Source organism: Artemia franciscana, chromosome 6 (assembly GCF_032884065.1).
Source record: "Artemia franciscana chromosome 6, ASM3288406v1, whole genome shotgun sequence".
NCBI lineage: Eukaryota > Metazoa > Arthropoda > Branchiopoda > Anostraca > Artemiidae > Artemia > Artemia franciscana.
The window spans coordinates 12589949-12606674 of NC_088868.1; the positions used below are offsets into that span (position 1 = coordinate 12589949).

The window sequence follows — 16726 nt, forward strand, 5'->3', positions numbered from 1 at the left end:
AATTAAGCTATTAAACCTTTCACTTAAACTGAGCATCTTTCTATAATAATTTAATTGTAATCCTTTGTAATATAACACCCTTATCCTACCCAAAAACCTCTGCTCGATATACCATTAGCGACCTAATATTAGTGTCAAACATCCACTTTCGTAGCTTAATATCTTCGATACTTGAGATAATATCTCCAATGACCGAAGGGACTGCTTAGAACCATTTCTGTTACCCTATTCCCCTTTTTTAGTTAGTTCTACATACTTATTCCACATGCCCTCCTTTGTCAATCTGCAACCTAAGTGATAAACTCATCCACAGCTGGCAAGTTTTCCATTCAGAACCTAGACTCCACTTTCTACCCCTTCCCATTCCCCTTCTAAACCATGCTTACCCTTTCTTCATAGTACTTCACAATTTTTACTAGCCTCCTATTTCTAAACGACCAGACCCCAAAATTTTGGAGTCAATTTTGGAGGGAAAGCAAAAAATACACTGAGAATAACAATAAATCGAATTCGTCTTAAGTATAATTTTCGGAGGTCACTCGAATATCTTGTTAATGTTCTTTCTTAGATTTTGATATTACTCATTAGTTTTCGTCGAAAGCCTGAGCTCAATATTATGTCAAAAACCTACCTGTAAAACATGCGGCATTGTTTTCGCATAAGTGAGCATTTCTGTCAAGTGCTTAATTGTGTAATTAGATACACCAATGCTACGTAATTTTTTCTCTTCATACAACTCTTCTAAGGCTTTCCAACTTTGACGGCGAAATTCTAAGTTTCGTGAATCCTCTGGAGACAGACCTTGCGTTCCCGGCCAATGTATGAGATATAAATCCAAATAGACCGTTGAAAGTTTCTGAAGCGACAAATAAACTGCTTTGACTGATTTTTCTTGCCCCTGATCTTTAGGAGCTGTAAAAAAAAGAAAAGAAGCCATTTATATACAAAATGAATTACTTGGAAACGAATAAGAGCGTGTTAAAGACCATTTGCTAAAACCTAATTCTGGCAACAAGGGGTAATTTTAACCCAATAGTAAACTGCGTAAATTGTGATTTTGTTGCGTTAAAAAGTCGGAACCATGAGATTTCAAGTTTTTCAGACCCTAAAACCAGCCCTCTTTTTGATACCATGGCGTCACCATAGGTCCAATAAAACAACCCTGGTAAAAACACAAATTCTTTATGAAAGTTTTGACCTATTTAGATCCTTCTTGTTACCTGAAATGTCAAAGATGTGACCAATTTAGAGATTTTGACATGGATAACGTCATCAATGCCTACCATACCTTTGAAAATCATAAATATGGACAAGATAAGTCGTTGGAAGAAAAAGACGTTTTTGTCCAACCACCTGAACAATTAAAAGAAAAAACGCTCGGCGACGAGCCAAGGCAAAAAGGGGAAGTTTTTGTCCTACCACATGAACAATTAAAAGAAACAAAGGTGGTCGTCAATACCTTCAATACCGTCTTTTATATTGACAAAAGACAAGCCGAGGCGAAAGTTAAAGGTCTAATAAAAAAAAGGCACTACTTCTATTTTAAGGTCCATTTGAACTTCAGAACATCAAGAAAATGCTCAAATTCTCTGCGTTTAAAATACAAGTGACGGTTAAAATCTATATATAGAACCCTGCCGGATGCTAAGTGTCGGAGCCCGGCACTATGTATATATATATATATATATATATATATATATATATATATATATATATATATATATATATATATATATATATATATAATTATCGTACATATAAAGTAAAATTATAATTATAAATTATATTTATATAATTATAATTATAAATTATAATTATATAATTATAATTATACAATTATAATTATATATTATAAAGTACAATTATCGTGTTATTCTTCATTAAGTCATGAAGCGGCAAATCAGCAAGTTCAATTGAATTAGCAAATTCTGGCTCGAATTCAATTCTCCTTAATTCAATTCACCTTCCCTGTTTGTCCCTCACAGAATCATAAATTTTACAGTATTCTCCTTGATCGTTTTTCTTCTAACTGCAGATTTTGTTCACGATTCAGTATTATCCTCGCTGTTACTGGTTTTCAAACTCCACAATTCACTGTCCATTACTTTTACATGTGATTTGCTGTGGCGCTTTTCATCGCATGTCTCTGAACCGCAGATCTTATTGTGCTTTATTTTCCTTCATCATTATCTCAGACATCCTTTCTATGTCATTCATCTTCGCTGTTCAATTTCGTTCATTATCAAACAGTTCGTGGTAACGAACTGTGGTAAGGAGCGACCCGGCTCAATAGTAACCAAAACTCTAAAACATGGAATTTTGATATCATTAGCTACATCAAAAGAATCGCATTTTAATGCTGATTTTAAATATACAAGTTTTATCAAGTTTAGTCGTACCCATCAAAAGTTACGAGCCTGAGAAAATTTGCCTTTTTTAGAAAATAGGGGAAAACAACCCCTAAAAGTCATAAAATCTTAACGAAAATCACACCACCAGATTCAGCGTATCAGAGAACCCTATTGTAGAAGTTTCAAGCTCCTATCTACAAAAATGTGGAATTTTGTATTTTCTGCCAGAAGGCAGATCACGGATGCGTGTTTATTTGTTTGTTTGTTGTTTTTTTTCCAGGGGTGATCGTATCGACCCAGTGGTCCTAGAATCTTGCGAGAGGGCTCATTCTAACGGAAATGAAAAGTTCTAGTGCCCTTTTCAAGCGACCAAAAAAATTGGAGGGCACCTAGGCCCCCTCCCACGCTAATTATTTTCCCAAAGTCACCAGATCAAAATTCTGAGATAGCTATTTTATTCAACGTAGTCAAAAAACCTTATAACTATGTCTTTGAGGACGACTTACTCCCCCAAAGTCCCCGTGGGAGGGGCCACAAGTTACAAACTTTGACCAGTGCCTACATATAGTAATGGTTATTCGGAAGTGTACAGACGTTTTCAGGGGGATTTTTAGGTTGGGGAGGAGGAGTTTAGAAGAGGGGAATCTGTTGGGGGAACTTTCCTTGGAGGAATTTGTCATGGGGAAGAAAATTTTCATGAAGGGAGCGCAGGATTATCTAGCATTATTTAAAAAAAAATACAATGAAAAAATAAATATGAAAAAGTTTTTTCAACTGAAAGTAAGGAGAAGCATTAAAATTTAAAACGAATAGAAATTATTACGCATATGATGGGTTCACCTCCTCCTAATACCTCGCTCTTTTTAAAGCTAAAGTATTTTTCGTAATTTCAACTATTTATTCTACGGCTTTCGTGATTCAGGGGTCATTCTTAATAAATTGGAACAAAATTTAAGCTTTAGTGTAAAGAGCGAGGTTCTGACGAGGTGGTGAGCCCCTTAGTATGCGAAATAAAAACATGAGAATACAGAAGTTCGCTACGTAAGCTAATTTGCAAGTTAATTTGCAAAAAAATTAAAAGTTCTAGTTGCCTTTTTAAGTAACCAAAAATCGGAGGGCAACTAGGCCTCCTCCCCCGCTCCTTCTTTTCTCAAAATCATTCGATAAAAACTATGAGAAAGTCATTTAGCAAAAAAAATAAATATGCAAATTTCGTTTTAATTATTCAACTACGGAGAGCCAAAATCAAAACATGCATTGATTCAAAAACGTTCAGAAATTAAATAAAAAACAAGTTTTTTTAACGGAAAGTAAGGAGCGACGTTAAAACTTAAAACGAACAGAAATTACTTCGTATATGAAAGGAGATGCTTCCTCATCAACGCCCCGCTCTTTACGCTAAAGTTTTTTACTGTTTTAAAAAGTAGAGTTAAGAGAAAGAGTCAAACTTTAGCGTAAAGAGCGGGGAGTTGATGAGGAAGCAGCCCCTTTCATATACGAAGCAATTTCTGTTCGTTTTAAGTTTTAATGTCGCTCCTTACTTTCCGTTAAAAAAAACTTGTTTTTTTTATTTAATCTTATATAATTTCACATGACATCATAAATGCAAAAGAGTTTTTTTCCAGCTCTTGCTCAGTGATTTTCTTTTGCTTAAGTTATGTTGTTATATAATTCAATAGCAACCAGTATGTTCCATTGAGAATATCCCCTTAAACATCTAAATCAAGAATTGGTGTATTTAGTAATTTCAATTGATTAAAAAATTCTAGCAGGAATTCATTTCCTCTTCCTATTTATTCTGTACGGATGCCAATATATCATCAATTTTCCCAAATAAAAATTATCTACCAAAACTAGCGTTCGTAAATATCTGAGCATTAGCAAGAAATAAAAAAGGTTAATTTTTTAACATTTATTTTCGGGGAGATTTCAATAAGCTACTAGGGGATTTTCCAAGGATATTCAATTTTCAATATAATTAATTTCATCTGTTATAACTATATCAACAAACTTACTATAATAATAATTAAAAAAACTTTAGCACACACTCACCCAATTTGGATGTAATGAAAATGTCTTCTCGCTTTAATCCATTTCGAGGCAAGAATAAAGACAAAGATTTAGCAACTAAATCCTCGTTGCGGTAGCCCGTAGCGGTATCTATAATAACAAATATTTTAATTGGTCAGCTGTATAGAGATAAAAAATAAGTACTTACGTATTAGACCGACCACATTCAAGAAGTGAAGTTAGGTTAATCATAATGAAATATACCAAAATATGATTAAAATGTATTACTTTAGCAACAAAATAACGGAAACTACAACAGAGAATTATGGAAAGCAGGCCACCTAAATATCTAACCTATCCAAAACAGCTCTGTATATTAAATATTTAATAAGAGTTTACCTGTATATTAGTTTATCTCACTGTTGCTAGGCTCGTTATCTTTGATTGGGCACATAGAAACAGGTTTCAAACAGGTCAAAAATAACAGTGTGGTCGGTAAAATATGTAAGTAGTAAAAATGATTGTAAGCACTCCAATTACATTGTGCTGTATTAGAGCTAAATGAAGAATAAAACCAGGTTACCAAAAGAAACTAAAAAGAGAAGTAAAACTTAAAAGGACAGAAACAATGGGATGTATGATTGAGGCTGCCACTTCCTAAGGCCTTGCTCTTTTGTTTATTTAATTGCTATCAGTTTTCAAAATCATATTCAGGGATATCATAGCCCTTCCTTTCAAACTTAACATTTGTCCTTCAAAATGACAATCAGCAGTATTGTCTATAATAAATTAGCTTGCTGCCTAATTAATAGTCATCGCATGGGAAATGTCACGGAACTTTTAGGGTGTGTTGGTGGGTAAGTTCAACTAAACCAAAAATACATTTTGTCCAAATTCAGCGTCCAAAGTTTCCAAAAAGACATGTTTGTGACGTGTCAGGGACTGATAGCGGTTTCTCGTTGAAATTTCTTAGGCATCTTGAAGGGATATTAAACTCTCATGAGGCATTAAGTACAACCTGGTTGGCAAACGAACGCATGCTGTAATTTATCCAGAACATTATTCGATTTAAGTTGAGACTTTCAAAACATATTAGATAATAAGAAAAATCAAAAGAAACTATGGGCATCTAGGTTGTTAAAGGAGTGCTTGTACAACATGTCAGAAACAGACAAAGGTATTATGTGTGAGATCTAAGGATATAATGGTGGAAATTTTTAATTAGATCAAAATATTCTATGTGCATCCAAGGTTATCAGCGACACTATGTGTATACAGAATGTCGAAAGGATGTATTTTGCATTTTATCACGTTCAAGTACGTACGCACGTCCACATGTACGCCCAGGTTTTATCACGTACACACATCCTGTTGTTCAAAACGGCATATCTTCAGTGAAAATATTCAGTGAAAATATTTTTAAAGAATGTCTCTAAAAATCTAGTGATGTCCCTTTAACAGAATCTGAATTATCAAGGAATATAATATCTGGATCCAAACCTAGGTACGAGCAACTATTATACTCTTATCGCTGTAGAAGATCTCTCTTTTAGTTAAGCTGGTTTCTTCGTAAAATATTATGTAGGCCTACTATATACCTCTAAAAAGTTTAACTTTCCAAATTTTTGTATCAAAAGACATACACTGCCATTAATTGGCAGTAAAGTATGTGAAAAAAAAACAACGAAAAGATAGTGGCTGAATGATTATAACATACAAGAATATAATCCGAATATCTTGTTTTCAAGTGAAAATTTAAAGTAAATGTATACATCATTAAACAGAAAAAGATTTAAGCTTTGATTAAAATACTTAATATTAAAGGTTTTTCAAAATCAAAATTGTTAATTAATTTAATTAGTCAAACAGAATATTTTAGAAGGACCAGCTATATTTTTCTGTTGTACTTATCTCTTTAGTTGAATTTTGATACATCCATAATATCTTTTTAACTTCTAATTCAAATTATGTCTGTTTTCTTATTTAGTTTTAACATTTCTATATATAAAATACTTGTAAAGCATCGTAAAACCTTTGAAATACTTCTCTATATTTGGACTTCACAGTTATTTGGTTCTGCATTTTGTTTAAACAGAAAATTTTTGCTTGCTCATCTTTACAATTCAATGTGGCAATATAAGAGACTTCACGCGACGATAAACACATTAATGACTGTGTAACTACAGAAATAAAAATGGAGCTTTTCAGGAATGAACAGACCTAAGATGGCGCCAGGGGACAAAAAACGCTTTCATTTTGATGTTCTCGGAACTTTTAAAGTATCTCAACCCGTATTCTTGGTTTATCACTTTTAAAAGAAACTATCCTGGGAACTTTGTTTCCCCAAAATTAATCAATCTATCCGCGGGAGGGCTCAGCCGAGCAGGAAAAACACACAAAATCAAAATTAAGCTAAAATAGTTGCATTTTAGAGTATTCGGGAAGTATATAACAAAAATTTCACCTTAAGTAACTATCGATTATAGGTAAACTTAATAAAAGGGAAAAGACACCAGAGGAATCAGGGGTGCTGACTCATTAGAATGTAAGGGGAAACAAAAAAATGTCTTAATTGTTTCAATAGGAAGATGCAAAAAAGGTGTTTTTTGAAATGTGGGGAGCAATCAACAACCCCTCGAATTAGTAGCTCTAAGAGGACTTTATTTTCACATTGAACCTTGCTTATTTTCTATGTTGTAGGTCAATTTTTTTTTTTGACAGTTTTCTCATTACTTCACTAAGCATTTTTACTTACACCTGATTTTTTCAACATTTATACTATGGACTACGCATAAACTGGTTATCGGTCTAGAAGAATTTTAACTGAAACTTTTCGGATGTTGACCAATGGTCTGTCTTGCGCCGGTATCGATCTCCTGATTTGATGTCTTCAGGCAGAAGAGCAATGTGTGGTTAGGAGTCTCAAGGTTACCATATCAATGTTTTGCTTTGATAGGTTCAGATTCAATTATTAAGTAAAAAAACATCCTAAATTATTACATACCAATGCTCCTATATCCAGCTTCTAAGGCAGCCTCTATAACAGTTGAAACACATTCTTGACCTTTGACCCGATACATTCCAACTACAAGAGGAGAATTTATTTCACTAAAGTGCCTTAAGATTGCAAATGACCATACTTAACTATATTTCTTACCCGTGTATGACTATTCAAACGCCTTAGGCGAGGGAAACAAATCTGCATCGCACTTTAAAATGTGAGGTAAAATGATTTAACAAAACGGTAATCATGTAAATTTATAAAGTGACAAAATCAAACTGTATACATGGGCTCGTATCCATAGATTCACTGGGAAGTTATAATATATAATCATAAATAAAAAGCTATAAGTTACAAATGACCAACCCTATATAATAAAAAAAGAAATCACCAATGCAACAGCACACACATAAAAAAAAAAAAAAAAAAAAAAAAAAAAAAAAAAAAAAAAAAAAAAAAAAAAAAAAAAAAAAAAAAAAAAAAAAAAAAACAGAAGGTTCAGGCTCAGGTTCATTTTAAAAATGTAAGAAATGTAGGAAAAGGAAGACTGTTTTCCTACATTAGTAAGTAATATAGATCAGTACTTGAATGAGGCCTTAACCCTACTCATCCATACAATCACATAGGTCAAACAGCATAGCCATACACAATCAACCATAAAGAATAATCCATGGACAGCCAGTCGTGTCGTAAGTAAGTATAAATCGTCATTTACCAAATAAAAAAAAAAAATTAGTAACTTTGAACAAAATTTTAGAGCAATAATATTCGAAAATGATTATAGCTTTAAGAAAAATGAAGAAGAACCAAATTTTCCATTAAGCATAAACCGTGCGGAGCAAATTATGCAGCCATCCACCTTTCAGTTTCATCTAATTTTTGTTTGTTCGCAATTTCTTTTAATCCAATAGTGAAGGAGATTTGCTCAGAAAATTTAAATCAAACTACGATCATTATCACAAAATCATACTTTACAGCGCCTATCTGTCTGATATTTAAATTTAAAAGAAAAAGAAAAGAGGTGGCATTTTCTCTTAATCTTCATCCCCAAACTGCTTATTCTATCCACAAATTTTCAGGTCTGAGTAACTTAGCCCCCGCTTAACTGAACCCTGTTCATCACAACCCATTTAACTAAAACTGTTTTCAACAGAACCCCATATAACTCAACTTTAATGAAACACATCTCTCATTCAACTCAACGCCCGTGCTATTAAACGCTCATACAACTCAAACCTATAAAAAAAGAAGAAAAACAAAAGAAAAAACAGGCAACTCGTCAAACCCTCGTTTATCTCAACTGACATTTAATAAGGTGAATATAACTCATTACTCGTATAACTCAGATCTCAGCTTAACCCAACACCTGATTTAGTAATTTCTAGTAAAAAACTGTTCAAGTAAAAAAATAAATAATTCTAGTAATTTAGGTAAAATTATAGCAAATCATAAAACTGGCTTTCGTATAAAGTGAATATACCACTCGATGCATTTTTTATGCTCTTTACGAATATAATAGTCGCTTCTACCTCAAATTGAGATTTAAGCGCTTTTTTAGCTGTTAAAAATGACGAATTTTCAAAAAATCATGACAATTCATATAACTGACATACCAATAAAGCAAACATAACACTTGCTGCCTTTTTTATGTTCTTTACGAATATCATAATTGCTTCTGCTACAAATTCAAATTTAAGCACTTTTGAAGTTCTTAAAAAAAACGAATTTTCAATTAAAATACAAGTCATCTGTCGTTTCCGACAAAACAATACTGCGTTTTCTCTGCGCCGTTTTCGACAAAATAATACTACATCTTCTCAGAGCTAAAATTATTTATAATAAAATTAGTTTAGGTTAGGTTAAAAAGTGCTTAAATTTGAATTGAAGGTAGAAGTGATTATTATACTCGTAAAGAGCATAAAAAAGGTGTCGAGTGGTATGTTCACTTTATACGAAAGCCAGTTACATGATTTGCTATAAATTTACTGTAATTTACATATGTAAAATGCTATGCAGGTATGTATTATTTAAAAACTTAATATACTGCGAGGGCCCCGCAAAAAATTCAGTCCCCCATCTATAGTCAGTCCCCCCATCTAGTCCCGCAAAAAATTCAGGGCCCCACATCTATTCAATCCAGTCCTGCTAACAACAGTTCCAAGTTGCCTAAGGCCAACACAGCTTCGTACGTTCCTCCTCCAGTCTATTTAAGCCTGCTCTCTTCAGCCCCTCCTCTGAATCTCTAATCTCCTTTAAATACTTTCTTAAGATCTCCAATGACCCTGCTTTTTAAATCGCCCAATTAGATGGCCAAAAAGAACAATTTTCGATAATCTTTGGTCCTTCATCAATAAAATGTGCCCTAGCCCTCTCATTGTTTTTTCATTCCAGCTCAAACATGGGGAGAAAACCGCATTTTTTTGTTGGATATATGGTCGGAGGAGTACCTAAAACCATATACTCAAACAAACACTAATGAAATATACATATATATATATATATATATATATATATATATATATATATATATATATATATATATATATATATATAACAAATCTTTCTAAGCTTTCAAAGCACTCACATTTCAGAACCATAAATGACGAAAGTCATTCTATCTGTCTCTCTCTCATAGAAATAACCTTGACACAAGGCTGCTCTAATTCCTCACAAATTATTTTGAAAAAAAAAATAAAAGACCATACCTCCAATCAAAGGCATTGAAATTCCGTTTCTTAATTTCACAAGAAAAGGTTCTTTGAGAGCCATCTGTATTCAATAGAAATGTCAAATTCACTTCAAGCTTTTAAGAAATCAACTTGTCTAACAGATTTTGCATAAGAGTTCTATCAAATATCCGTACAGATTTCAATTAAAGTGGAGAACTTCGCACACAAAAAACAACAAATAAATTTTTGAACACATTTCTTATTCACCAAATTTAAGATTTAGAGATGGCAGGGCCAACAAGACCTTTATGCAGCGAATATTATTAAACTCTTATATTTCTGATTTCGCTATTTGTTCTATTTTGTTTATTCATTGAGTGAGAGGTTAAACTCAAAATAAAAGGAATAAAACAAAATACATATTTTTTTGGTTTACCAACTTTTCAAATTTTATAAAATTCACTGAAAAGTGACAATTTAATTTAGAAAGAATTAACTGCTGACAACAATATCACTTATATGGATATTACACAAGACACTAGACACACTATTACACAAGAATCAATCGTTTTATCATAATTTAAGCAAAAAGCATTTTAGATAGTATATATTTAAATATATAGTACTTGTAGTATATGCACAAACATGCAGGGCTGGGAGAAATCGAGAGGTAGCTCTTGTTGTTTCAATATACTTACGACTACTGGCATTATTGCGTTTGGTCCAGATAAGGTAAAAAAAAGGTAAATAATAAGGCACTAGACTTTGCAGTCCCTACCAGCGGTGCTGATCTCCGTTTCTTGGCCCTTCAGCCAGGAAGTGCAATGGGGGGCTGGGGGCCAACCATCCTGTGCTTTCGCACACCCTTCCTGTTTACCTTCCCCAGATTTCTCCAGGTACCCATTTAGGGCTGGGTCGACTCTGGCTGAGCTTACAGAGTCACGCCACTGACCCCCGTCCCAAAATAAATAATTTGGTACACTAGGATTCGAACCCTCGCCCTCTCAGACAAAGGATCTGGAATCCAGCGCACCAATATCCGCTCCAGATAACCAGATAAGCTGCTAAGAAAGTGAAGCAAATACCGAAACGAGATTACAATCCAAAAATCTTGGGCTTGTGTGGCATAAATTTCTTCTCTTTTTGATTTGTTCTTACAAGTACTAATTACAAATTATAACAAAAAAATAAAAATGGTAATAAAAAATATTAAAAGAAAGACATTATAGTTAAAACAAACAAATATTAGACTTAATAAAAAATGAAACCAATTATTGACTTATATTGTATAAAAAATTAAAATTACATTCAATTCAAACTCAAATCAAACATATATTACTAATGAATTTGGAAGTCACCCCTCTTGTACCCATAGTATAACACGTGTGTTACTTGTGCTTTACTTAAAGCAATATTGATTTTAAGAAATTTCAAAGTATAAAAAAAAAATGGGATATTTTGTCCAAATAACGCATCAAGGCCTTATCCAGACTAAAGGGTGTCACGGGGATTCAGCTCCCCTGCTGTCTTTCAAAGCTTAAATTCTATCAATGAAAGCTACGAAAATGTATATGAACGAATTTTGACGCGTTTTGTATAGATTTTGTTTGTAGCCCCTTGAACCAAAACATACATCTTCCTACGAAAGAAAATGGAATTTTACAAGTACCTAAGTGAGTTTCGAGGGAATTTCTCTATTGGTAAACGAATAGTCGGTGTGATCTTATAACCCTGTAACAAGATGTCATAGATTGGTGATCCTTTGAGGAACGAGTAGTTCGATATTCTTTCCACTAGCTGAGTGGCTTGAATTTTTCAAACCACTCTTTCTCTGAATTTTTCAATTGCCAAAGCAACAGAACTAATAACCTGTTATTGTCGTGTAGAAAGTATTGCCCAGGTGAAAGAAACTGTTGTATCAGATGAAGTAACAACTACCTTTTGCAAAATGAAATTGGACGGTTTGAGTTTTAATTTTATGTCAGCCCTAACATTTCGTAGTAGCCATCAGGGTATATTAAACATTTCATGATTTATTTTTCCCAAAAATGCAACTAACTAGTTGTGGCCTCACTAGGTATATTTGTAGAGTCAGTGTCCGTTTTAAATTCATATCTATTTGCTGAGCCCCTTAACTTCTTAAAAAAATTTCGGTAGTAATAAAAAATTTGCCAAAATTCTCAGGCAGCGCAATAGCACTGCCTAAGAAAAGAGCAATGTGGGCACAATATATTATTTACTCATTCATATTTTTCTTTAAAACCAGGACCCTTCGTATCGAAGGGGTTGTCAGCGAGACTTCAAAAAGGACTCAATCAATTAGAAATTGGAAGAGCTTGTGCCTGTCTTAATAGTCAAGAGTAATTATACTGCAACTAATCCTCCTCCCACACCCACCGCACATAAGGTTTTTATGGAGGGATAGCCGCATAAACCTCGAATGGGGCTCATTCAATTGGATATTGAAAGTTCTATTTCCTTTTTTTAGAGTCAAAAGGGAGTAACTAGGTAAATGTAACTAGCCCCCTCTTTCCCCCAAATCCATCCGATCAAATTTTTTAGATAGCCACTGTTAAAATAAGTTCATAAATAAGATAACAAAAACTCTTGGTCTACAGAGCCTCCATAAGCCCTGGGACAAGTGATGTAAGTTTTGCCCAAGAACAAAGGTTTTTGCATGAGCGTGTTTTAAAATAGTTCAAAGATCCGATAAGCCCTACCCCCACAAACAAAACTTATTAACGATATGTTATCCAAAAACTTATGGACGCTGACCCCTGTCCCTCCATGGTCTGATCTGCCTCCCTCCGAAAAACTTTTGAGTGATATATCACAGTAGTCAACCCTTGGGCCTCATTAGACTGCCCGATTCCTCAGCCCATAAAAAATTAAAAAACTTATAAACAATATTTTATTCCAAAAATATGGGGGCTGATCCCTGGCCCTCCCTCTATAACCAAGCTTCCCCTCCCCTAACACAAAAAGACTTAATTACAATTTTTATTCTAAAAATACATAGGAACTGACCCCTGGTCCTCCCTTCATGGCCAGACCCCTCCAAAAAATAACTCATCAACAATAGGCTACATTATTCCAAAAATCATGGTAGCTGACCTCTGTACTTCCCTCAATTGCCTCATCCCTCCCCTCCAAGATAACTGTATTTAATTCCAAAAATTATAGAAGCTCATCCCTGGACCTCCATGTCCTGACCCCTCCCACCCAAAAAAAAGGTTTTTATCAATATTTGATCCCAAAATTTTGGGAAGCTAACCCCTTGCCCTGATCCCCTCCTAAAAAACTTATCAATGATAAATCATGGTAACTAACCCCTGGTCCTCCTTCCTTGGCCCAGCCCTTCTCCCCAAAAAATTAACGGTATTTTTACCCCTATTAATGGGAGCTTACCCATGGCCCTTCTTCCATGGCCCAGCCCTCTCCCCCAAAAAATCATTAACAACAATTTATTTCAAAAATCGTGGGAATTCCGTTTAATTTTACTAGCTCTTTTGGAAACTGGATTCAATTGGAAACTGGGTTCATAATTTGAAATCGCAAATTGGTGATTTTTTTTCAAATTTATCTTGCCAAAACAGATCAATAAAATTAACAAGCCTTGTTTGTAATCAAAATCTATTTATATTTCTTTTTACAACCCTAGTAATCTTAACAAATCAATTCGAGAACATAAGACTTTTTACTTGGCTTAAGAAAAACGGCTAAAAAGGCGAATTTTCGGAAACCAGTTGTACGTTTATTACAATCAGTTAAACAAACACAACAATCTATTCTCTATATGAAATAAAATCGATCATTCTTCAATCTTTAAAAGCAACTATATCTGAGAGCATGAGCTGTTATTGTGAGTTTAAACATTCTATTTTTATTTAAAGGCCCAGTTCTGTTGTTTCTCAGACTGTTAATGTTTAAAAAGAATGACGGCATTGTTGTCAAATTACAAGTTTACTGGGTGCAACAAACAGTTTCCAAGTAAATAAAACAATATTTTTAAGGAGTTATTGGAGTTATGGTAATGTTACGCCTTTGGCCTATTAGAATCATTGTAAATCAGAAAAAAATAGAACGAATTGTAAACATCTTATAATCAGTAGCAGTAAAACTGCCACCCCAACCTCCTCTTACTGACACGTTATATCCGTCTCCGAAAATCTTCCTTATTGAATTTTCTTTTACTGGCATCCAAATTAACTACTTCGTCTTTTTCCTCAAAATGTCGGTATACAGCCCACGGTTAAGAACAAAAGCTTTCTGATCTTAGAATATTTTTTTAATTATTGCCAACCAAGAGTTAATTCTCAATGGCAAACAACGTTGTTTGGAAAAAGTCCCAATAAAAGCAACAAGTTTTGGAAAATGCCTTGAAATAAGGGGGAGGTGGCTCTTAAATTTAGAGAGATAAAATGGGATTCTAAATAATCAGGAACTAGACTTAATAAAACCAAAAAAAAAAAAAAAAATCATCTCATCTTTTTTTCCAAATAAACATCCTCTTGACACACAATGCATGAAATTTAAACAAGAGCTAAGAGCTCATATGGTATGAGCTCTAACAAAATTCTAAGAATCAATAGATTGATTTAAAAGGAAAATCGGGGCTTTCCTTTTAAGGTAGGGGCTACTTTTAAGGTGAGGTAGGGGCTACCTCACTTTTTCTAATTTTCCTCTCCCTTTAGCCCCCCAGATGGTCGAATCTCGGAAAACGACTTTATCAAGTCAATTTGTACAGCTCCCTGACACGCCTACCAATTTTCACCGTCCTAGCACGTCCAGAAGCACCAAACTCACCAAATCACTGAACCCTCCCCCTCAACTCCTCCAAAGAGAGCGAATCCAGTACGGTTACGTCAATCACGTATCAAGGAAATTTGCTTATTCTATCCACCAAGCTTCATCCCGATTCCTCCACTCCAAGTGTTTTCCATGATTTCCCCCTCCAACTCCCCCAATGTCAAAAGAACTGGTCGGGATTTGAAATAAGAGCACTGAGACATGAATTCCTTCTAAATATCAAATGTCATTAAGATCCGATCACCTATTCGTAAGATAAAAATACCACAATTTTCACGTTTTCCAAGAACTCCGGTTTCCCCCTCCAACTCCCCCCAATGCTACAGAATCTTGTCGGAATTTAAAATTACAGCTGTAAAGCAGAAGACCCTTCTAAATATCAAATTTCATTAAGATCTGGTCACCCTTTCGTAAGTTACAAATACCTTATTTTTCCAAATTACCCCCCCCCCCCCAAATCCACCAAAGAGAGCAGATCCGGTCCGGTTATGTCAGTTACGTATCCAACAGGTTTTTATTCTTCTCATCCAGTTTCATCCTGATCTCTCCGCTTTAAGTATTTTCTAAGATTTCCGGTCCCCAGCCCAACTTCCCCCCCCCAATGACGCTGGATCTGGTGAGATTTAAAATAAGATATCTGAGTTACGAGGTCCTTCTAAATATGAAGTTTCATGAAGATCCGATCACTCCTTCGTAAGTTAAAAATACGTCAGTTTTTCTAATTTTTCAGAATTACCCCCCCCCCCCCCAATAGGTTGGATCCGATCCAATTATGTAAATCACGTATCTAAGACTTCTACTTATTTTTACCACAAAGTTTCATCCCGATCCCTCCAATCTAAGCGTTTTCCATGATTTTAGGTTCCCCCCAAACTCCCCCCCTCCAATGTCACCAGATCCGGTCGGGATTTAAAATAAGAGCTTTGAGACACGATATCCTTCTAAATACCAAATTTCATTGAGATCCGATCACCCGTTCGTAAGTTAAAAATACCATATTTTTTCTAATTTTTCTGAATTAACCCCACCCCCCAATTACCCCAAAGAGAGCGGATCCGTTCCGGTTATGTCAATCATGTATCTAGGACTTCTGCTTATTTTTTCCAACCAAGTTTCATCCCGATCCCTCCACTCTAAGTGTTTTCCAAGATTTTGGGTTTTCCCCCACCCAACTCCCCCTCAATGTCGCCAGATCCGGTCAGGATTTAAAATAACAGCTCTAAGACACGATATCCTTCCAAACATCAAATTTCATTAGGATCTAATCAACCGCTCGTAAGTTTAAATACTTCATTTTTTTTATTTTTTCCGAATTAACGGGCCCCCCACTATCCCTCCAGATAGTCAAATCGGGAAAACAACTATTTCTAATTTAATCTGGTCCGGTCCCTAATACGCTTGCCAAATTTCATCGTCCTAGCTTACCTGGAAGTGCCTAAAATAGCAAAACCGGGACCGACAGACAGACCAACAGAATTTGTGATTGCTATGTCACTTGATTAATACCCAGTTGCATAAAAACCGATTATAGAGACGAATCTTTTATTGTCATTGGTCTTAGCAGCACAAAAAGACAATCTACGAAGTCCTTTCAAGCTATTTAGAATGTTAAATTTGGCTACTTTTCTAGGAAAGGAAATGATACCCTAGCATATGCTTAGCAAAGGAATTTACAATAGAAAGTTTCAATCAGCTCAATTTATTTTCAAACCCCAAAAGGAGTCAAACAAATAATTTTTCGGCACTGATCACCTCTTAGACCGTTCAATAGCATTTTGGGGCAGCACCTTATATAATAGCATTAGGAAAAACAAACAAATTTAACAGCTTTTCAAAATTTCGGTTACCTTGGACAAGAGCTGTGAGTTAACGTAATTTCAACCATT

The 16726-nt window shown here is 34.5% G+C and overlaps 1 protein-coding gene across 3 annotated transcripts in view; it reads right to left on the minus strand.

The window, feature by feature from the left end:
• Positions 1 to 16726, minus strand: part of LOC136028064 (9,11-endoperoxide prostaglandin H2 reductase-like) — a 46881-nt gene that overhangs the window by 10928 nt on the left and 19227 nt on the right. For all 3 annotated transcript variants that reach the window (XM_065705659.1, XM_065705661.1, XM_065705660.1), the window contains 3 exons: positions 7366 to 7446; positions 4404 to 4511; positions 628 to 912 (listed from right to left, as the gene is read on the minus strand). In XM_065705659.1, the coding sequence (XP_065561731.1) occupies positions 628 to 912; positions 4404 to 4511; positions 7366 to 7446 (474 nt within the window). The remainder of the gene's footprint in view (positions 1 to 627; positions 913 to 4403; positions 4512 to 7365; positions 7447 to 16726) is intronic.